This window comes from Xiphias gladius, chromosome 24 (genome assembly GCF_016859285.1).
Source record: "Xiphias gladius isolate SHS-SW01 ecotype Sanya breed wild chromosome 24, ASM1685928v1, whole genome shotgun sequence".
Taxonomy (NCBI): Eukaryota; Metazoa; Chordata; class Actinopteri; order Istiophoriformes; family Xiphiidae; genus Xiphias; species Xiphias gladius.
The window spans coordinates 9104021-9128027 of record NC_053423.1 but is presented as its reverse complement, the minus strand read 5'-3'; the positions used below and the strand labels follow the sequence as shown (position 1 = coordinate 9128027).

Here is a 24007-nt window from a genome sequence, read left to right as displayed (position 1 = left end):
TGAACACACATACTCTCACAATTTCTCTCAGAATGTCCAGAGGTGGGGAGAGTGCAGTCTGCATACTTAATTTAGTACTGTTGACGGGATTGCCAGAATTTTCTACTCTTTTTTTTTACCATTTATTTGTGTTTGTGAATAAGTTAAGACTTAGAAATATGGGTGTGTTATGAGTGTTAGCGTGGGTGGATATGTCTCTGGGCATCTCGCTGTGCATGCCTGTGTGTGTGTGTGTGTCTGCACGACTTAGGGAACATCAAAGAAAAGTAGCTTGGACAGAAAGCCAATGAAGTGAAAATGGACATTTTTTACTCCTCGTTTTTTCATGCTTAAAACGTCTAAATTAAGGTGATACAGATAATCAATTTTAAGTAATGGTTTGGCTCTTGAGAAAGCAAACAAGGCAGTAATTGGTCCAGCAAATGAATTTTTTTTTTTTTTTTTTGGGAATATGCGCTGAAGTATACAGTAAGGTTTTCATGCCGTAATGCGTACAAAGTGAAGTTGTACCCATACTTCTATACTATGTATCTTCCGCTCATTTGCAATAGATTCAGTGACATTTAAAACATGGAGTGGAACAGTGGCGCATTATGAATACGGTATGTCCAGATCGGTGCAAAGTCAAATGCTTCAACACCACACGTCCAGTAATCATTCAAGCAAGAGATGGAGGGTGCGTGAATTCTTGGCAGACTCATGCAGACGGTGAAAACACAAACTTACACATGCACGCACGCACACTCATTCATAGTTTTAAAAAATGCAGCCATGCTGTGCTATGACCCCAGATGAAATTGCTGGTAATAATTGGTAATCCTTAGGACCAATATGAGGCATGTTCCAAAGCTAGAAATGAGAAATTGATATTGATATCTTCATACGGCATACATCGTTATATGTAAGTATATCTGAAAACTGCATACAATCGAACATGTACAGAAGTCATGCATCCTCATTACATATACTGCAAATGTATTCTGGTTGGTGCTGTGAATGCGTGCTCTGCCAAATAAGTGTGTCTATATGTATATGTTTACATAAAGAAGGGTGAGCATGACCATTTTATCTTCTCTCGTCTGAGCTTACTTGCATTTGCATCAGCAACCCAGGGCAGTATAAGTGAGTCCATGTGCTTCCTTCTCTGAACATTTTTTCCCCTCGCAAAGATGAAAATCTGTTCACGAACTTGTTCATGATTTTTTGACTGGGTGTTACGAGACAAAGCTTATTGTTTGGTTACCACTGATCTTTTTTCTGTGCTTGCAGCTATAAACATGCTCTTTTCCACCACCCTCTGTGACTGCAACCCTGATGGCAATAAACTCCCTTCTAATGTTCATAGCTGAACAGACAGACTTGCTGTACTACACTAATGTAGTTCTTGTTGTCAACATAGACAATACACTTGATATACTTGCCCTGTGCTGCTTTGTTTTCGGATGAAACTCCTAATTTCATTATCTGAAGATATCTTTGTCATGTTTTTTCCTCTTCAACCCTGATATTTATATATATATATATATATATATATATATATATATACATATATATACACTTACTTTGGTAATTTATGTACTTTAGACCACATTTAACTTATAATGTACAAGTTGTTTTAAGCTTAAAACAGACACAATTTATTCGTATTCTATTGCTTATGATGAACAGAACAGACATTGTATAGGACCATTAGAGGTTAATGATAAACAAAATAATTCCCAAAATAACTTGTTTTTGTTATTCTTATATGTTAAATGAAGAATTATTGTTACATCTTTAGTGTTATTGGTCAATTGACCATATATACTCTACTATCCTATGAAAAAAAAGCACTTTATTTTCGTCAATCACACAACTTACTTATCTCCAGCAAAGTATGTTTGTGTGTGTGTGAGTGGGGTGTGACTGAAAGAGAGTGGGGTGTGTGTATGTGGGATCATATTTGCTGCAGATCGCTCTACAACTGAATTCAAGTCAATGTGTTATAATATGTTTCTTGGCATGAATCATAATTTTATTATTATAATACCAATTTTATAGAATTTTATTACATTTCTTTTTGTTTTGTTTTATCTTTGTTAATCATGATGGTTTGGCAGCATTTACTTTGTATTTCTCTGCATAAACTACCGGGTCAAATTTGACCCATAACACCACAGGTGTATTTTAAAATAGGTATTTAAAAAAAGGAAAATTATCAAAATGTGGTTTTTTTCTTTGTTCTGTAGGCCATTGTTGAGAATGTAATGACGCCTTATTTTGATTCATGTTTACATCTAAACACACACATCAAACATCTTAGCTTATCTGCTCCTACATTTTTCTGCTCTCGTTCCCATCTCCAACTGATATTTTCTCCTTTTAATGTGTCTTAGTCCCAAAGCTGCTTCAAGCTTGATTTTTATAGGCTAATTGATTGGCCTTGCGTAGTCAGACTTCAGATACACTGGTACTGAGTTTGAGAGATGGAGATTCGATTTGGATGAATAAGTAATATCTTACAAGCAATTCTGTAGTGTTTTTTAAAAAAAGCGAAATAACAGAACTCTGACTGAATTGTATTTTCTTTAGCCTTTTGTCTGCTTCTTATTGTATTATTGTGGAGTCTGTTTAGTTCTGTCTCCTGAGAAAGTTTTGCAATTTGGAATAAGATACCCCCAAGAAATTTGCTTGCACTTTGAGGATGCCAATTATATTTTATTATTACCATGATTTATTCAATTTATCACTTGGAAATAAATCGTTTCATGTTTAATACCAAAATATTTAGGCTGACATACTTCAGCTCACTACATGAGCCTTTAGCTACATTAAAATACCACCTCTAACATCAGTAACAACTGCTTCACATTACAACTTTTTCAGTGCATTGCACTAATTTGCAGTCTCAGAGCTCAATAAATTAATCAGCTAATTTAATTAAATTGGGACTGGTTATTTTCAGCCACAGTATGACTCACAAATTCCTAAATGAATGTCAACGCCAATACTATTTAAAGTTCACGATTGGGTTGCACCAGCAATTTAGTACTGTATTCCAATAGTGTAATCCAATGATAAAAGCTGTAAAACAGCTTCCTAATATAACAGTTTTAGGGGCCAATTATTTTTTGAACTTAACAGCCAATCAGTTTTAAATGTAGGTATGATTTTATTACATCTATATCTCAAGAACCTCAAGCAAGTCCACAGTTTATATAGCATTTGGAAATATGGTGACCTGGAGAAGTGAGAATCTTCAAAGACATATTGCCACGCATTTTGTTTTAGAGATAATGGTATTCAAGCAGTTTAGATTGAGAGGGAAATATACATGTATGCTAACCTAACCAAGGCTATTAGGTGGTTTAATCTAACCTTACTGATATACTGGCATAAATTGTGTAACTTGAGATGTAATGTGTTTTTTGTTTTTTTAGATAATTTAAAATCATTATTTAGCAACCTAATATTAGCTTTGTCATTTGGTTCCATTAGCTACGCTACGCATTAATACTGGTAACTGGTTTTAATGTTGTGCCTGATCAGTGTAAGTCTCTACTTAATAAATACTTATAATCTACTTAGTGTAACTATGCTAAGATTGAACTTAAGAACAGCTAGTGGAACCGGCCCCAGTTAGGTGAGCCCCACAAATGAGCTTACTTGAAAAGGAATATCGTTAAAGGAAAAAAAAAACAACAACACAAATGCTCATCATTGGACACAGACCTAATGCTTTTTTGTCTCTGCCATTCTTGCCACATATAGCCACCTGGTACAGCATCTTAAAGACACATTGATACAATGTTTTGCAGAAGTTAAGGCTATCTCACTATTTACCAGTTCTCCATATCTCCATACTTCTTAATACCATCATCTTCTCCCTCTCTCTCAGCCTTGTACCCCTGCTCCTCTGAGCCTTCCTTCACAGAGTAGACTTAATTATTTATTGCCATGATTTATTTAGCTTTGCTCAACACAGGACCAGCAATCTTCATCCTGCTGTCTCTAACTTTCTCTCCCTCCCTCTGTCTCTCCCTCTCTCTATATCTTGCTTTGTATCTCTCTTCCAGCATCTCTCCAAATCTGCTTCTCTCTCTTTCTTCCATCTCTTTCAACATAGCTTAACCTCCTATGGTCTCTCTCAGAACTTTTCAAAATAACCCCCTCCATTTCTTGGCCTCTGTTTTTCATTCCGCATTCTTTCAAACTTTATGAAATCTTTTCCTGGTATTTCAGCTTCACTTATAATCTCTCTATTTTTTTTTCCATGTTCATCTGTTTTTACTTCCTCTCTTTATGATACTCATTAACCAATCCTTTCATCTTTTCCATCTTTGGAGTCTCTTATTGAACATTTCTTTTGCATTCTTTTTCCTCTAATCCCAGGTCGGATGTCTGGGATTAGAGGAGCACGTCCAATTTTGGCAATTATATTTAGTTATGTGTGTGTGCATATATATATATGTGTGTGTTTTCTCTTACATGGCACAATCTGCCAGTGTCACGTAGCTGAAACATACATAGACATGCTGCTGAATGAACTAGTGCTCAGTGATGTAGCAGTCTTGAAGTCACGTTCATTGTCTGCAGTTTGTCAAGTTCTTCATGCAACTAAACTGCTCATTTATGCTATTTGATTTATTTCAATCTCATCTGTAGCTAAAATGGGATGTGATGTGCAATAAAAGAGAAAGGAAGAGGGGAAAAAAGAGGAGAAACATTTTTAATGTTTTAATTGGTGGTTGAAGTGTTTGAAAGTCAATGGAGTCCTTGGGTCCTTTGGTTCACTGTAGATAATACCTGAAAGCTATATATATTAATTTCAGAAGCAAATTTACCACATTCGTTTCCTTGTCATGACTTGAGCTGCATGACTGCAAATGCAAGTGTCCATTCCTAACCTCCATTTTCTTTCATGTAGTAACATACTGTGTAAGTGCAGCTTCATTCTCATTGTTTCTTTTCCTTTGTAACTGGAATGTTTTTCTGGAGGTCAGAAGGGCACCTCCTTCATGTTTTTTTTTAAGGAGTGAGGTCATACTCATTTAATCTCTCATGTTTCTCTCATTCTCTAACCCTCTGGCCTGCGATGGGATGCTCAACCCCTTCCCTCCCTCTCTCCCTCCCTCATTCCTCATCCCCATGTTGTGTGTGTTCGTGCGTTGTGTTTGTGGGTGTTTGCAGTGCATGGGCTGTGGGAGGAGTGGTCATCATGGAGTCTGTGCTCTGTGACCTGTGGGCGGGGCTCCAGGACGCGAACCAGGAAGTGTGTTAACGGAGGCGCGGCCGTGGCTTGCGGACGGCCCGAGATTCAGACCAAACTCTGCAACATAGCAGTGTGTCCTGGTTAGTACCATCCCCACTTACATGACACATCCAAGCTCTTTTCAGTCTCTGCCTGTTCAAGCATGACTCTTACTTCTTCTTGTTTCATACAAGTCACAGAAATCAAAGCCAAACAAGTTATTGTCACAGCTCTTGAATTAACATGCATGTGCAATCATATTTTGTGTTCTTCCATTGTAGCTCTTATACTGACCAAATCTCTCTCCTCTGTTAAAATGTGACCAGGCGCTGCTTTCACAACATATCGTGCAGACCAATTACAAGAAGCTGATTGGGAAACACTGTTCAAGTCAGCCTTCCATAATTCTAAGTCTAGGACATGGGTTATTACTGACAGCTATGATATCTTATATCTGCCAAAAAGACCTGCTAAAGTATCAACAAACTGGTGGATGCAAAAATGGCTGCAAAGCCACCCTCGTTGGCAATGACATCTGAGTAAAATTCCATATTCCAGTATTACAAATAGAATCAGCTCTGCTAATTAAATTACTGTATTGACTGATGTAATGTGTGGACTAGCTCTTTATCACCAGTAATTTGCTCATATATTTAGTTGTTTTGTTGTTTGTTTCTTTTTTTGCCACATTAGCAGCATTGCTCTATGGATGGCACAGTCAGTCAGTCCAACACCTTGGTCCAGACTGAAATGCTGTACCTGAACAATTATTGGACAAATTTCCATGAATTTCTTTACAGACATTCATGTTCCCCAGAGGATGAATCCTAAAGACTTTGGTGATCCCCTGATTTTTCCTTTAGCACCACCACGTGGTTTAAAATTGTGATTTTAAGTGAATTATCTTGACAACTATTAGAGGATTGTAACAAAATTGGTTTCTGATATCCATGTCCCCGTGAGAATGAATTGTAATAATGGATGATCCTTAACCTTTGCTCCAGCATCAACGTCTGGTGAAATTGTCAATTTGCTCAATTCTTTGGTTTATGACCAAATACCTGAAAAATAACAACATTCCCGCCAGCCTCAGATGTACTTTGTGTTTAGTGCTAATTACAAAATACAGCAGACATGGTTAGCATACTGACATTACCATTTTACTCAATGCACCATTGTCCAAAAGTACAGTCTCATCAAACCCATAGCATAGCTGTTTACTCTTACTCCTTATACAATGTATAGCTCCTATGAGCTATAAATTGTATAGCGATCAGTTTATTTGTACCTGCTTTCACTTGTTAATGAACTGCAACAAATGTAGCACACATAAGAATGCAGATAACTTATTTAGCTTAATTTCTGTGTATCTAGTTTGATGACAAAGGTTAGGGACTAACCCACTTGGACTGATGCATGAACACTTCCAATTTGGAATACTGGGAAGTTTTCTACCATTCTTCCCGTTCTGCTGTCATGGTGTGAATGCAGCATGACCCCCATCTTTCCTGCCTGCTCTTGCTCATTGCTGTAACGTCTGTATCCTCGCTTCTAGAGTTTTGAGTTCCATCCTCACCAGTTCCATCTTCATCATGAAGATGGAACTTATTGATTGCTGAGCAGTCCTGCAGTGCAGCTCTTCAGCCATTGTCTGAGATTACCTATTAGGCCTTTACCTTGTCAAGAGCAGCAATAAGTCGCTGGTGCAGGCCCATCTAATTCTTGAGTCAAGGGTACCTCAGGACTTTATTCCAATCTGGCTCAGACTGTCCATCTGAAACATTTTTTTCAGGCTGCCATCAGAGTGGAAAAGGGGCAACCAGTGATTGATATTAAGTCTCAATGGAGCAGACTCAGAGGGGTGGGTTTGAACAAACATGACTGTAGCTTATCACAGTGCAGCTTTCTAGATAGAGACTTCATATTGTCCCCTGGAATGTAAATATTAAGATGTACTCGTCTTAATTAATTCCTTTGGCATTTTATGACTTAAAGTATACTTGAGGCACATGCATAGTCTCTGTGCAGTTTTAATTTAGTATTAAGTGTCCCTTTAGAGAACCACGTACTTTGAAAGCATAGGCATTAGAAAGGAATATTCATTTCATTGATTTTCCTTTATTCTGTGCTTTCTCTGTTGGCAAAATATAAATTGTTTCTGCGCAACGTTAGAATAATGGCATTAATGGACACACAGACACTAAAACGTAAGACAGTTTGTAACAACATTGGCAGCTGCTTTCTGGATAATAACCTTTTTCCATGAAATGATTTCAGAGTGTATGTGCTTGTAATACGTAATCACAGCGTGAGCAATTATCACAGGGTAAGTGCTTTTTATTTACTATTGCTAAGGCAGAGAATCCTGTATCATTTTCCCCTGGTCTGTGGATGGACACTGCCTTTACATAATGTTGGACTCTGCTGGACTCTGCCTTTTTGTGCCCCCCCCCCCCACACGACAATATTTTTTCTTTGTTTGTTTATATCTGTGTTTATAAGGTTAATATTTAAATAAAATAAAACAGTCCCCACTGCCAGACAAAGAGGCTGCCAAGTTATTCCTCAAAAAAGGAGGAATAGGGAGACACCATAATCTAAAGTATGGCCTCCAGGATGTTTTGCCATGCTGTTTTGGGAACAGTGGAGGAAAGAGAGGGTTTTGGAGAAAGGGTAGGCTCTTCCTTCAAGGGCCTTAAGGAAATCTGTGTATGTGTATTTTCATACGTTGTATGTGTGTGTGAATCTATCACAACAGACTCAGCGTGCTTTTGTGAGTTCAAAGGCAATGGTCCTTTGAAATGATGAATACCAGCATAGGCCTTTTGCCAGAAACGTCCATGCATAGAGAATAGAGCTTTGATGGATCTTGTCTATATGTGTGTCTGTGTGCGCTGGTGCATGCTTAGGTATGTGCCTCAGAGATTTGATATCATAGCAAATACTCTGCAGACTGTATACCAAGCCATACAACGCACTATATACAATATATACTGCAGTATGCTGCACTTGTGTAGATTTACATTTAATTAACTTTGACTCTTACTATAATTGCTTACCTCTCTTCACAGTGGCTCATCTCTGATGTAGACACATAAGCTTACATATCAAATGCATGCATATGTGGGCAGAGCTGCAGATATAATATAACAGCTGTAGCATCAACATAAAGACAATCAACAGGCCAAAAGTAAAATAAGCAGAAATGTCATACATGAATAATTAATTTGGTCATATCAGACCTTTTAGAGCCAACGTCAAGAGCTAAAAAGCTACTCATGTGTAGGCGAAGAGCCGGTTGGAAGTTGCCTTCAAGTTCCCTGACACCAACATTTTATTCCTCACAATATAAACTGTGACAATTTTAGCAACACAGGTGGAGAGACTGTGACTGCAATGAAGGAACTTTAATGAAAATAAAAGAGGATTACAGGTAGATGGGCAGATAGTCAAGCAGATTGGTAGCCTGGCCTGCAGGCAAGCAGGCAGATGCAGAACGGGATAAAAAAGAGATAATCCAAACACAGGTAGCAAATCCACCGGGAAGCACAAGGGAACAGACACAGACAAACTGACAATGAATTGGTGACAATGCCAGGTATATATGCAGATTGAGATGATGACGCAACTTGGTTCGGGTGTGTGAGTGGGCGGGGAAGCACAGGTGATGGAGGATTGACGACAGGTGAGCAGATGGACATGGGGAAAAAGTCCGGGGACATCTTGTGGACAGATGGAGAATGGCAGGGATGAAAGATGGAATACAACCTGGAGACAGGGGGCCGAGGGGAACGCAGGGAGCAGATCATGACAATAAATAGTCAGTTCATAGCCAAGCATATGCAGGAATTAATGGCGATGTCTTAATTACAGGCATATTGATATTTTGTGGCTTTGGCAAGATAACAGCTTCCTACTAGAGGGCTGCCATGCCATGCTCCTACTTTATTACGATCAGTGCAAATATGCTGTCTTGTTTTTTGACACGGTGCTTTTTTCTGGCATTGCCGGGAACTGTCTTCCCATAAGTGTACTGTAGCTTGCCTTGGACAGAAGCAATATTTTTCCTGCTAGTGATTGAAACCAATTTTTGATTTTGCTGTAAATGCACTTTCTTCTCTACACAAACACTATTTACAGGTATGTATTTCTGACATTTCTGTGTATGATTGTGCATGTTCATGTGGTTGAAAAGCAAGTGAATTCACAATGATAGCGGGATAAGGATGCTAGAAATTGTTTGTTTCTGGTTTGTTTGTCTTTTAAATGCATCTTTAGATTTTGCATTTTAATTACACAGGTTTAGGCCTGGGAAATGTCATGTTCACATTTTAATTCTAGTTGTCATCTCCAACATAGTGTTGGCCCCAGATAGTTGGAACACTCTACACACACGGCATGATTGACCAAATTACCAAGGAGAGTTGGCAATGCCTTCCCACTTGGGAGAACTAGACAAATACATTTACAACAGTGTACTTCACTTTCTCTGCTGCTTAAAGCCCCTTTGTGTAGAATGCGTGCCTCAATATATCATTTGAGCTGAAACAAGAACCATTCTCACTTTGAATTGCTATTTTTGTTAATACAGAGACAAACAGACGGGTTACTGTACATTCCCACAGCACATACACAGTGGCTAGGTGTGTAGCATCGAGTAATGAACTGCAATAGCGGAAGACAGCTTTTCTGTCAGTTAAGTTTCATAGTAGCTGTTAAAATGTTTTCGACAGTAGGAAAACAGATGCATTATACAAGTGTGCTTTTGCTAGCACGTTGTCTAAGATGGACAGAAATTTTATATTTTCAAACCATTTGGCAAAAACTTACAATGGCAACAATATGATATTGAGTCCCTTTATTCAGCAGTATTCTGAAATATAATTGGGCTAATTGGCCACAGGTCAAATACTAACCTGTGGCCAGTTAGTGTAACAAAACCTTCTGTCAAGTTTTTTCTGTCAACAAAAATTTCTGTCAAGTTTTTGTTGCAGAGATTTTTAATCAAAATATCTATCAGGAACAGTGACATATTCACTGACATTTTTTTTTCCTCAAAATTGTCTAAACTATTACTTTGAAGTTAATAACATACCAGAAATATTCGACTACACAGACTGTTAATGATTAATCTGACGGTTTTTGATTATCATCATTTTTTTTTTCTTTTTGGGTATTTTATTTGAAAACTCATTTACTCCAGCAACACTCCGTTATTAAAGGAGACAGTGGGGGCTTTGGTTACACCGGTGCATGTGATCAGGCTTTCATTAAGCTGTTTCTTATTCATGCATTGTCTGACAGACGGTACAGTATTATATTGAAAATGTTTTTTTTTTTAAATCAATTTCTGCAAAAACACCAATCAAGAGTTGAAATGTGATTCCTTTCTAATAACAATGTGAATGAAATTCCAACTGGCTGCACTCTGTATGAACTCTTTAAAACATAGCATAAAAGAAATTGTAGTAACCAAATAGCCTCTGTAATTTATTTGTTCTCCGTCATAACTCAGTCTATATTCTGTTTTCTTGTAACCTACTCACTTTCTCTGCCTTGTCTCTTTTTTCTGCTGCAACTTTCTCTTTCCTTACATCCTCTTTCCTTCTCTTCAAATAATCTGGATCAACTTATCCTGATTTCCCCGTGTCTCTCAAAATCTTCCTCATTCCATTTTCCTCCATTCCCCTGTCTCTCTTTATCTACTTCCGTCTCTCTATCTGTGTCCAGTGGAAGGCCAGTGGTTGGAGTGGGGGCCGTGGTCAAGATGCAGTGTGACTTGTAACACGGGAACCCAGCAGAGGCAGAGACGCTGCAGTGCGTCGGTACACGGCTGGGCTGAATGTAAGGGCCCCCATCAGGAGAGCAGAGAATGCGCCAACCCTTCATGCGGTGGTAAGGCATACAAACTAATGCTTAGTATTCACACTCACATGTTCTCAAACACCATTATGTAAACATGAATGTGCATTATCTAAAGCCATCTGCATGATTCGCATACTTTGTTGTGAGTCTGTTTCGTCCAGGGCTCCTGGTAACCAGAACTGGCTAATATTGTCTTAATTTGGGTTCCACTACCCATCAACGACCCCAAATAATTTTTCACCCTATATGTCACTCTTGCTCCATCCCACGCTTCCTTCCCTTTCCCTAATCTTCGCCGGTGGTGCTTTGCTGCTGTTCTAGGGGGAGGTAACTGGGGCAGCTGGAACCACTGGAGTCTCTGCAGCAAGACATGTGACTCCGGTTGGCAGCGTCGCTTCAGGATGTGTGAGGGCACTGGTGTACAGGGCTACCCCTGTGATGGCTCAGGAGAGGAGGTCCGGTCCTGTAATGAGAAGAAGTGTCCTGGTCAGTGAGTGTGTGAGCTGAGAAAATGGGCGAGATCTGCGGCATATATGCTTATGTGTATTATTCACGCTTGAAAAGTCTGTAAACACTTTTTGCCTTAGACATTGTTTTTTTCTGTGTGGCTGCATTTCTCTGTATACGTCCCCTAGTGGGTCCCTGACAAAAAAAGGAGTGTGTGTATACAGTTTCTTTGTGTTTGCCCAATCTGGACATGCACAGTATTTGTCAGGCAGAGTAAAAGTGATTCGCACCTCAGTCAAAGGCTTTCACTGCAGTTTTAGAACTTCACTCTTCCCTTCTTTATCTTTCTCTTGTCCGTCTCCCTGTCAGTTCACATACCCATCCATCTTCACCTCTTCATTGATTTTGCATGTCCTTGTCTTGTGGTGCTTTCCTTTTATCCTCTCTGTTTACCTGTGAGTTACTCCATTTGTCCATATACAGTGTTATGCAAAAGCTTGGGCAAATTACATATTTCGTTGATTTTTGAAGTGGAAAGAAGCAAATACAACCACTGCAGCAAACAGACATTAAAATGAGTCTTTCTTCAAATTGCAATGCACTGTTACTTTTCATTTCATTAACTCTAAAAAACAGAAAACAATTAACAGCAATGTGGCATGTGCAAAAGTTTGGGTAACCTACTACTTGTAAAACACATAGAACTTCATTAACTATTTAGGCCTTAATTGTCTCATCAGGACTTGTTAGGCAGGTCTAAAATTGTCATTAGAAATTTTCAGCTGATGACACTTCCACAGCTAATAAATTCTCTGACTCTTCAAAGCTTGTGGTAACACTCAACAACAATGGGCTCCTCTAGGCAACTGACTGAGGATCTGAAAATGAATCCAACTGATGCCTACAAAGCAGTGGAGGCTATAAAAAGTCCAGACGGGATCTGGATGACCAAGAAAATGTGTAGATTAAACTCCACATCTGCTGGGCAGAAAGTTAAAGCAAGACCCCCATATTACAAAGCAGCTGCAGGAAGGATTAGCTGACACAGGAGCGGTGGTGCACCGTTCCACTGTGCAGCATTGTTGCACTAACAGGGTCTATATGTAAGAGACATCAGAAGGAAGCCTTTCTGTGACCTCATCACAAAAATCAACATCTGAAATATAAAAATCAACATCTGGATAAGCCAGAGTCATTTTGGAAACAAGTGCTTTGGAAATTGAGTTGAAATTGAGCACTTCGGCCTTAATCACCAAAGGTCTGCCTTGAGAAAAAAAGGAGCAGCATTCGGTGAAAAGAACACCATGCCAACTGTTAAACATGGGGGCTGAAATATTCTGCTTTGGGGTTGTGTGCCAGTGCCAAAGGAAAAATTACACAGATAGAGGGAACAATGGATTTCACTAAAAATCTAAGAAAATTCTAGTTGCAGATGTCCTGCGATCAATCAAGAAAGTGAAACTGGCTTCTACAACAGGACGATGATCCAAAGCAGGCCTCAAAGTCCACCATGAACTACTTCAAGAGACACAAGCTGAAGCCTTTGGAACGACCCTCACAGTCCCCTGACTTAAAAATCATTGAAAATCTGTGCGTGCAAGGCAATCTGAAAATATCTCAAATTTGAAGTAATCTGCAATTAAGAGTGGGGGGAAATTCCTAAATCAAGAACAGAGAGCTGGCTACAAAAAGCTGTTATATCAGCCAATGCGGAGGTTGCTAAGCGCTGACTTATTGGGTTGCCCAATTTTGTACACATGCCAAAATTGCTCTGAAATTGTTGTCTATTTTTTAATGTCTGTTTGCTGCAGGGGTTGTATTTACAACTCTTCACTTCAAAAATCAACAAAACATGGGTGTCTAAACTCGTACTTATCACTGTATCTCTCCTCTTTAACAATGTTTTTATCACAATAATTCTGCTCGTTTTCTGTCCCTTGCTTTATTTCTTTCTGTGTTTCTCTGCCTGGTTGAGGGCAAGATGTTCAATGGACCACTTGATGTGATTTGTCAGTGTCACCCACTGCAGGAAACACTGTGCTTTAATAAGCACGTCTCTTGACTGAAGCTGTGTGTGCATTTGAATATGCAAGTGTATTTTCTGTACAAGCCTGAACATCACAAGTGCATGTGCTTGCATTGAGCTCTGACAGGCTACAAATGATAAATGTTTAAGCGAAGCCTCAACTATGACCCTTTTGTTCTGATTTGCTCTCAAGTCTCTTTTACACAAGACGAGGATCTTGTCTGTTGGCATTGGAGGGGAACATCACATCACATTTTCTCTCTTTCTGTGTGTCTCTCTCTTTGCTCTCTGTCCCTCTTCATCTTTCTGCATAGTCTCTGCCAACACTCATCTGCCTCCTCGGAATATCTTCAGAGCACTCTCCCCCGTTTTTTCATCAGGGTTATGAAAGAGAGGGAGGGCTGAAAACAGATGAATAAAGGGAGGGGGGAGAGATGAAGAGGGAATGAGATACTGTACTGAGGCAGTGACACTGACAGAGAGCACTGAGCACTGTACAAGGGAATAAGATTGGGAGGTGCTGCAGGAGAACATTGATTTGAATCTTGTTTTTTGTGCTTTACTGTCTCCCTGTTTTTTTCTCTGGCTATGTGTGAGTCGGGGGCGTTCTTGTTCCGTGCCCCTGCTACACTGTGCTTCCTTTCATTTTCTCCATGTGTTTCTCACCCACTTCTACAGCTCCTCATGAGATATGTAAAGATGAGCACCTTCTCTCTATGTCATGGAAGAGAGCCTCAGCTGGAGAAATTGTCTACAACAAGTGTCCAACAAATGCCACTGGTCAGTCACACATGTGCCCTTAGCTAATATTGCTATCTGTTAGCTGTTATCATGTTTTGAATTTGTCTTTGGCCAGTAATTTTTTGTATGGATGATGACTCCATTACACCACACAACAGTGACTCACACTGTAGACAAGATACCAACCAGCCTAAAGCAAGCAGTACTGCCTACTCAGATTAATATCAGTGTTGAACTTTATGTATAAGGGTCAACAAAATGGCTGGGCCTATTTTGAGCTTTGATATATAGAGGCAGCCTTTATAAAATTCCCAACTCATGCATGATCCAGCATCTTCTTGTAATTAATACAACAGGCCTGTCCTGTTTGAATGCAGCCAATCCTTAATTGTGTATTCCTTATCACTGAAATGTTCATCGCAACTGCAGAGTTTCTCAAACAGTGGGCTGCCAGATCTTTTCTTTAAATTTCCAAAAGCAGAAACAAGAGGAAACACTCTTCTACTTCTTTCTTCGTCCTAATTGAAGCCAAGAGCAAAGGTGGTCGATAGGGATTTTAATATACATATGTGTGTCTACATCTTTCAAGCTATGGAATTGGCTCACACATCAAAACATGCCCGTCTGAATCGGGTAGCCTGCCAGTAAAACATTATAGCTTAAAGAGTATTACATTTGAGCTAAGTCAATGTATCAAATTTAATTAACAGATAAACTTTACTTTTTCTCTATGTCAGTCTATTACTCATAAAAATGCAGAGCCAGAGTTTAGCAAGTGCATATTTATTTGGCAAGGGAAAAGGTTTTGTCTTATTAAAGTACTTTGGCAGTCGTTTGGCAGTTTATCTCCTGCCTGCCAGGTTAAAACAGCCAGCAGGTGTTCGCTGCTGAACACTTTAGAACTGCTACAAATGAAAGTGCTTCGGTGGTTGTAACAATCCTTAATAATATTTTAATCCAAGAAATGAACAAACTTGACCTTTGTTTGAATTTTGTCATAAGTGAGACTGTTATACATTTGTAGTAGTTTCCCTGTATCTATTAAAATTCATTAAGCAGACACCCTGTGCTTTACCCTGACTTTATGATAAATGGAAACACCTCTTGGTTTCAGAATTAAAACTAGATATTTATGTTTTATGGTAGTAGTATTTTTAGGAATTGTGAACATCTTTCTCCATAAATCCTGATCCATGTTTCTTCATCATTATACTGATGCGCAGCGCAAGAGCCTGCAGGACAGACACCAGTAGTGCTGTAGATAATGATGAGTCCTTGGGCAGATTTCATTTCTAAATTTATTGAATTCCATATTATGTGTTTCTTGTCTCTCTCATTTCTTCTAGGATCTGCTAGTCGTCGTTGCATGCTGGACAATAATGGAGTTGCTTTCTGGGGTCCTCCGAGCTTCGCCAGATGCGTCTCACTTGAATATAGATATTTACATTTATCTGTAAGTTCCCTCTTCACAAATAAGTATTCCCAAACTCAGAAAGTATTTCTACAAATAATATTTTTCATCACCTTCCGCAGCATCACTCAACATCCCTGTCTAACTCACCTTCACTGTCTGTCTCATTAGTGAGTTTATGAGAAAGTGATGGCTCTACCTGTTTATAAAAGTCACTAACTGCCTCAATTTTTCCATCATGTTCCTCTGTTCAACTTTCTTATTTAAAGAGTTTACTCAAAATAGAGGAGTCTCTTTACTCAGTGCTTGCTGGTATCTCTAATTAGCTTTTCCAGAGCTTTGCATTCACACTTATCAATTAATGAATATTGCTAATGAATGTGTTCATCAGCCAGGCTGTTTTCCTGCTCTGTGAACTTCAACCTTTTCCTCCTCCTCCATAATGGCGGAAGGAGATGGGGGTCAGGGATTGTGCATAACAGAGATGATTGCACTGTTAGCTTCTGTTCCAACCTTTCATTTACACCAGGAGTCAATAATTAATTTTCTGTGATTGCTGTTATCTTCTGTTCTTCCAGGCTTTCTCTCTCACTCTTTCTCTTCCCTCCTCTCTGCATTTCACATACACACACAGTCTTGCTTTCTGTATCTCTATCTCTGAAGTGATAACAAACCAATTTCTGCCTGAGAGTGCTGCTACGCCTCTTTTTGCTTGCCTATTTTAAGCACAAGCACAAAACAATCTAACCATGTATATATATATATATATACTCCTGTCTTGAAACATTCCCCTCAGCTCACATCCAAAACATCCCTGTGATAAAAAACATGATCTTTGCTTCGTTTTGTCTTGCTGTTTCTGACATTTTTACCGGCTACATTTTGAATAAGAAAAAGTGCTCTACAATAAGTGACTATGGGCATGTGTTAAATCATTATGTGTATACCCAGTGGCAGTGAAACCCTCAGTTTTTCTCAGTTTCCGTCTCTCTCTACACATTACAGTTACGAGAGCATCTCGCGAAGGGTCAGAGGACCCTGGCTGGGGAGGGCATGTCTCAGATCGTAAGGAGTCTCCTGGAGCTCTTGCAGAGGAGGAGCTACTACAGTGGCGACCTTCTCTTTTCCACGGAGATCCTGCGAAATGTGACGGACACCTTCAAAAGAGCAACCTACATCCCAGCTCCCGACGACGTGCAGGTGGGCGGAGCCACTGAGTCTTCTCTTGGAGCCCTCTCAAGTCACAAACCATATAAATGATGCAGTCATAAACACAGTCTCACATACAGATATACCTCCAAATTTATTCAGTGTAGGGTGTGCATAAAAGTAAAACACAGCTGCACCGTTGCTAATGCCTCAAAGGGGATTTTTTTTTACCAGTGTTTTTCTCTGCAAAATGCTTCTGTCTCAGTCACACAATTGACAGACATTATTTTAAGTTTTACAATAGGCCTATGTACAGAAGACTACTGTACTAGACTTGACAGAATATAAACTGTAGAATTGTTGCAGTACTAGTGGTAGGTGGGTTCAGGGTAGGCATTAACCACTACTTCATTTTGTGTCTAGAAATTCTTCCAGATAGTCAGTCACATGTTGGACATGGAAAACCTAGACAAATGGGAGGACGCTCACCAGGTAAAGTCTTGTTTGTGTCTGTGTGTGTTACTGTATTTGTGCCTCTTAGCACCCCTTTAGCATAACCGGTAGCTCCCTGCTACTCTACCAAGTGTCCTAAATGTGTGTGCGTGTGTGTGTGTGTTAGTGTGTATATGTGTGTGTGTGTGTGTGTGTACCTGTGGTTAGGGACCGCGTGTGCATACACATCCCAAATTGACTTTTTATGATTAGTCATAAAAACACACCCATTTACTAAACACAGTGGCTACCTAGTAATTACACTAGGTATGGGTATGTGTCTATGCACATTTGTGTGTTTCTGTGTGTGACCCAGCTTGATGCCCTTGAGTTGAGGTGTGTTTACTTGCCATCTGGACGCAATAAACAAGCATCCAAATATTACATTAAATCCCACGTGGTTACAATTTACTGCCCTGGAACATAATCAGTGGTCTAGATAATGAAATGAATAAAAATTTTTCAATGGGTGAGACATGTCTCATAGAACAGTGACCATGGATTATAATTATGGTGACATCATGATCAATGCTCACCTCTATTTTTCATCCCTCCATCCACAGGTCGCTCCCGGTGCCGCCTTGCTGATGAGGATATTAGAGGATTTCATTCACCTCATCGGAGAAGCCCAGAAGCCTTTTCAGAGTTTTCTGGTGGTTACAAACAACCTCAGTAAGCGTCACCCAATGCTGTCACGTGACGAGGCATGATAGAGACAGATTATTTCACACCAGCATTAATGTTGAAAGACATTCACTTACTTAGATATTTTTCAGAATTAAGGTCGGAATATGGGTGGGAATTTTTTATCATTCTCTCTCCTCAGTCAAATTAAGATGAGATTTTCTTTTGTCAAATCAAAACCACAGCAATGTTACCAGTTTAACTTCTCAGGCTAAAAAAAAATCCTTGTTTTTTAAGATGTCTTGCCTCATTTATGATCACTAAACATAACCCAGCAACTTTATAAGGCTGGACATTTTTGAGCCTTTGCTTTCCCTGTTTTTGGTTCACCTCATCTCTCTGATCCTTAACCAGCGTTCTTTGTTTCAGTCCCAATTTTTTTGCTGCAGTGAGTTTCAAGTGATTTTGGTATCCCTTGTTTGTCCAGTGATAACCATCCAACGAGAGCCGGTGTCAGCAGTTTCCAGTGATATCAACTTCCCCATGAAGGGCCGGAGAGGAATGAAGGACTGGGCCAGAACAGCAGAGGACAAGCTCTACATTCCTAAAGAGGTCTTCACCATCCCTACAGAAGGTAGGATAACTAAGAGAGATATCCACAGCCGAGGGTTGTTCCATTTTGAGCTTTTTGGTACTAATCTGCCCTAGCAGTCAGGTCAAGCCCATGTACATACAGTAAACACAAGATCAGTTGAATTTTTTTCAAGAGTTTTTCTAGAAAAAATGATCAACTAGACCTTTAAGCAAGTATACTGGGAACCAAGGACTGAGGTCATCACAGAAAAGGGCTTAAACAGGTGGCAAACAGCAGTACTAGCAGTCTTTCTTAAGTCAGGTTTGAGCACTGAGCTCATAACAACGGTTGGATCTGTTTTAGTTGTCATACTCACTCACAGTCTTGAATCTTAAAAATAGGTGTAAGCGTTAGCAACCCACTCAACACTCTTTAGCCAAGGTCTGACAGCTTGCCATTATCCCAGTGTGAATTCACGCACTTAAAGATGTGTCTCATGGAAGCAGATAGAAGGCTTCTCAAGGACATCTAAGGGTAATGCTGAGAAGGATTTGAACTGTAAAGAGGTCCCTGAAGGCTTCTCAAGAAGATGCAGGTTTTTCATCTGTGAAGAAGTCTTGTGCATCCCCTTGACAGCATCAAGCCCTTATACAATTTTGAAAGATGTCTCTTCGCTTTTGCTGTGAATTTTTTCCATGCGGTTTCAAGTAAAGCCAAGAAACAAGCAAAGTGATCGTCCAAACGCAGCACAAAGAAATAATGGAGGTGAATATAAAGCGAAAGAAGGTATCAGGAAGCACAAGAGCTAAAGTTGTGGAGGGGAAACAAAGGGACTTAAAAGAGCGGGGGGAAAATGATTTATATTAGATAAGGGAATTACTGTGGCAGATGGGATCCACTACCAATGAAGGCAAAGGTCACATCTCACAGGAAATTACACTGGCAGACTTCCTGTCTGGCACCCCGTACCCTTCCCAAATTAAAGTTCAGGGACGCTGCAGGCTGAGAGAGCAGAGCTGTCTGTGACCTCTGACTCGCACTGATGACACTGAATCTCTTTGACTAGCGTTCAAGACATCCTGTACGCTAACCTCAGGGCAATTCACCTTAACTCACCTTCTCTCTCTGTCTGTTTGATATGCACAGTGTGCTTATTCTACCATCTAACTATTCACCTTGCTTTTATGTAACAGAACCTGTTTGTTTTGTTTAAGTTGCTTTCGCACATTTTATGGAACAGCAAATTCAAATATCTCAAAGGATAAATTTAAGGCTGCAACTGGATACAAAGGGGTGTTAGCTGGGGCTTGTTTAATGCTACTGCACTGCAATGTTTTCTTCTTTCTTATTCTCCATTCATGATGTCTCTGTTGTGTTTTACTACTTTTCATTCCTTTTTTCCACCATCTCCATTGTTTGCCCATTAACCTCATAGTTTGCGGTGGTGAATTTTTTGTACCTCGCAGTGCTTCCTGTGCATTAAAAGTGACTGGCTGCATCACATTTACACTGCCATTCTCTCATATGATATTCTGGACATGCCATTGCCATTTAGCATATGCTATTTGGTAAACTGTTTCATCCAAAGTGCATACAGTATAGCCCTGTGAGTTAGAGAATTATTAGTACTCTTCACCCCTGTGGGAACTCTGCCTCTTCCCATTGGCAGTCCAGAGTTGAGGTCCTCAGTTGATTGCTATCAGTTTGTTTGGTTCATTTACCCCGTAATGAAAGCTTGTCTCAGATGGACAGCTTAAACATGCTCATAAAGGCCCATTGGCACCTTTTTGTGTGTGCATGTGCGTACAGAGGCGCACATACGCGCAGCCAATTGATGGGTTCATGAATCGCTTCACTGGGCAGAGGCTGGGACTGTTCTTCACTGATTTTCGAGGTGACAAACTCCCTCTATCCCTCCACTGTCTCTCCCTCTCTTTCTCGCACAAACACACATGCAGACAGCACACTCTATCTCGCAGCTATTCAAACACACAGATCCAAACATACAAGCCAGCAATCACTTCATATTTCAAATACTCCATAGCTTGTATAGCACATGGTTATGCACCATTAACTTTGGAGTATTACTCAAGGAAGAACACAAACCAAACGAGCTCTGCTCTCTAACAATATGTTAAAGACTGGCTTCCTTATTTGTAGTTTAACTGTTACTTGCCAATTATCACCAGTGAGCTGGAAATTTAACTTTGTCGGTTCATAATTGGTGCTGAAAAAAAAGTTATATATCTTTAATAGGAATAGTTTGACATTTAGGAAATAGTACATTCAATGGCTCTCTTGATGAAAGTGAAATGAGGAGATTCCACTCTCATATGACTGCGTTAAGTACGGAGCTGCAACCAGGAAATGGATAGCCTAGCCCAGCATAAACACTGGAAGTAGGGGGAGCTAGTCTGGAAGATATGCCTACTAGCAATTCTAACAAATCGTTACTTTAATCTGTAGACAAACAGAAATGTAAGAATGACAGTTTTGCATTTGGCAACCTCACAATGACAACAATACGACACTTTAGTTAGTTGTCACTACACCTAATTTTGTTAATCAAGAAATGCTTAGAGAATGCAAGTCCCTGTAAAACCACAATTTTTGTTTCTAGATATCTGTTTCTACATGTGTTAATTAGTGAGCTTTAGGGGCGTTGAGAGGCTTATTTTTGAACTTTTGACAAAGCCAGGCTAACCATTTACCCCTGCTCCCTGTTTAGCTAAGCTAAGCTAATCGCCTCATGGCTCCAGCTCTACACCTAACACACAGATCTGCAAGTGCTATCGATCTTATCATCTACCTCTCTTATCATCTACTTCTATATGCAAATATTCATATTTCTCAAATTGTCAAAGTATTCAACAGCTAGTTTAGAATTAGATAAATTAGCTGAAACTGAATTGAAAGAGATTTTGATATGGACTGGTAAGTTACAGTTTAGCTATAAGACAGTGCTAGTAATAAACCCTAAGTAGGTAGCATTGCAGTCAATTCATATTTATGAGGTTGAGTGTATTATCCTGTCAGTGTGTTCGATTCGCCAAAAGAAAATGATATTCTACAGTACTTTTATTTCTTAAAATTGTCCTTGCTATGTACAAAAGTTGTGAAAAATAGCAGAATTGCAGAAGAAAAAAGCTTGGAAGGAAGGAAAAGTGTAACTCGCATGGTGCTGTTTGGATGGAGCTTTCGATCTTTGATTAAAACTATAAATTATGGTTTAGCATCAACTCTAGGCATATCTTCTCCGGACAAATGGCATATTAAAATTCACAGCTGGTGACTGGTGGGTTGCCATTTTACTGGATTACAGCTGACCACCAATCACTTAGAAGTTTAGCAAAGAGAGAGTGACGAAAAGTATTTTCATGGGAAATTAGAGTTTTGTGACTGTTTTTGTGGTATTAATCATCCACAAGCGTAGGCGTGCCCCCCCACACACTGATTTACCGTTTACCAACAATATACTGACTTTCTCATTTGCATGCTTTTGCAGACACTGTCCAATTAGGATCCGTCACTCTCACAGGCTTTCTGCCGACTTTGATCTGTTTTTTTTTTTGCCTCCTCACAGTCTCACAATTGCTTTTTTTTCTCTACTGTGAAGATCTTTTTGTCTCGTACTCTTTTTTGCCTCGTCTGTCTTGCATAGCTATCTCCATTCCTGAGTATTACTTCTTAGGCAGCATTGCAGACAGATTTGGGATGAGTCACCCAGTATGTCTGATACCATCAACCCCCTATGTATCTTCCTCTCCCACTCTTTCTGCCGATGCTCCTCCATTGCTTCTCTCAGTCTAAAAGGGCAAAAGAGGGAGTGGCGTCTCTCAACATGAACTCTTTCCCTCTTACTTTTCCTCTCTGATTCCTTCCACCTCCCTCACTTGAGACAAATTGACATTTACAGAGGGACACTACGTCTCTTTGGGAGCCCCTGCTCTTTTTGTCAAAAGAACACTGAAGGGAGTGATGGAAGGCAAGCAGCGGTAAAGAAGGAGTGTTGAAAAGGATGGAAAACAGAGTACTCCGCCCACGCAAAGTATGACACCAGGATCTTTCACCTGAATTAGTGGTGGTACTCAGACTACTTATGTCAGAAGCATAAGTAGTCTGAGTATATGTAGCTGTCATATACTTAAGGAATGCGCTGCAATTTATTAATATGATGCAGTAAATGGAGCATTTTTCATGAGCTTAAGAGTAAATAAGATAAGATAAGATAAAATGTTATTGATTCCCACAGGGGAAATTCACTAGTTACAGCAACTCAAAGTAGAAGAAAAGAATTAAATAGGGATAAATAAAAAACTACAAACACTATATAACTATCACAACACTAGGAAATGAAAATAAAAGCATAAAAGATAAAATCCAATTTAACATCTTTGAAATTAAAATAAAAATATAATACCATGACACAAATTCAACTTCAAGAAATTAATGAAAAGAAAAATAAATAACTGGACATCAGACATAAACTCAAACATCAAGTTGAACATCTTTGAAAATAACTTAAAATAATCGGATGTCATAAAATTTTAATAACACTCACACCAAAACACAATAAAAATAAAAAGGAATATATTAAATAAAAATACTAAATTTAAAAAAAGAAAAGACAGAATGTTATGTGTAATTCTTTTCTTCATTTCTAGGTCTTTATTTAGTTTTCTCTTCTCCTCTTTCACAAGCGGCTCACTCTGTCTCTTCTTCTTCTTCATGGTGGTTTTTATTTTCTCAGTTAAGAAATGGCACATGTCTTTGCTTCCCCAGGGACTACACCCAGGACAATCCATCTCTCTCACCAGCCTCTTGATACATCCGCCTTGTCAAAAAGGCACTTTGTGTCTGTAATTTTCTAGGTGCGCCATTTGGAAGTTAAAGTGTGCCAACTGGAGTCTCGAATGCTTCCCTCATATGTTGAGTTTCGTGCTGACAAAAGGCTTCACTTGAACAACGAGGTGCGGCCCCAGATCATCTAGACACTTGGCCAATTTTCACTTCCCACCGACCTTTTGGCCTGTGGTATCGCCAAAGTGGGTTAGGGTGGAGGAAGCAGTGCTTCGAGCTCTGTAGTGAGCGGTGCAACAGCCCCTGAAGATGACGTCTTTAGTACTGAAGGAGGGCTGATCATTGGAGAAGGGTTTGCAAACTGTTGAGGTCCAATGTGGAGAGAATCTCCCAAGGATACTTGTGTCCTCTTCACACTCTGGACTCTTCTCGGCAACATAGATGCAAGGAAGGAAACGTGCCTCCATTTAATTGACTCTGGATGACAGTTTCTTCCTAGTGCCTCCATCCTTTTTGAAACTGTTTCCTCCATGGCCTTCAGTGTGGCATCAATAAGGCGTGCAACTCCCTTTAAATTTTCATCCAACAGCTTGGGGTCACTGCGGACCAAGCTGTGTATCTGCTCTGTATTGATGTTCAGCTCCTCCT

General features: G+C 39.6%; 1 protein-coding gene across 1 annotated transcript in view; it reads left to right on the top strand.

Moving 5' to 3' along the window:
* Window positions 1-24007, top strand: part of adgrb2 (adhesion G protein-coupled receptor B2) — a 143341-nt gene that overhangs the window by 45256 nt on the left and 74078 nt on the right. Inside the window, exons 4-12 of the mRNA XM_040121623.1 lie at window positions 5170-5331; window positions 10961-11125; window positions 11417-11581; window positions 14247-14348; window positions 15656-15762; window positions 16726-16920; window positions 17293-17361; window positions 17925-18033; window positions 18473-18619. Coding sequence (XP_039977557.1) covers window positions 5170-5331; window positions 10961-11125; window positions 11417-11581; window positions 14247-14348; window positions 15656-15762; window positions 16726-16920; window positions 17293-17361; window positions 17925-18033; window positions 18473-18619 — 1221 coding nt within the window. The remainder of the gene's footprint in view (window positions 1-5169; window positions 5332-10960; window positions 11126-11416; window positions 11582-14246; window positions 14349-15655; window positions 15763-16725; window positions 16921-17292; window positions 17362-17924; window positions 18034-18472; window positions 18620-24007) is intronic.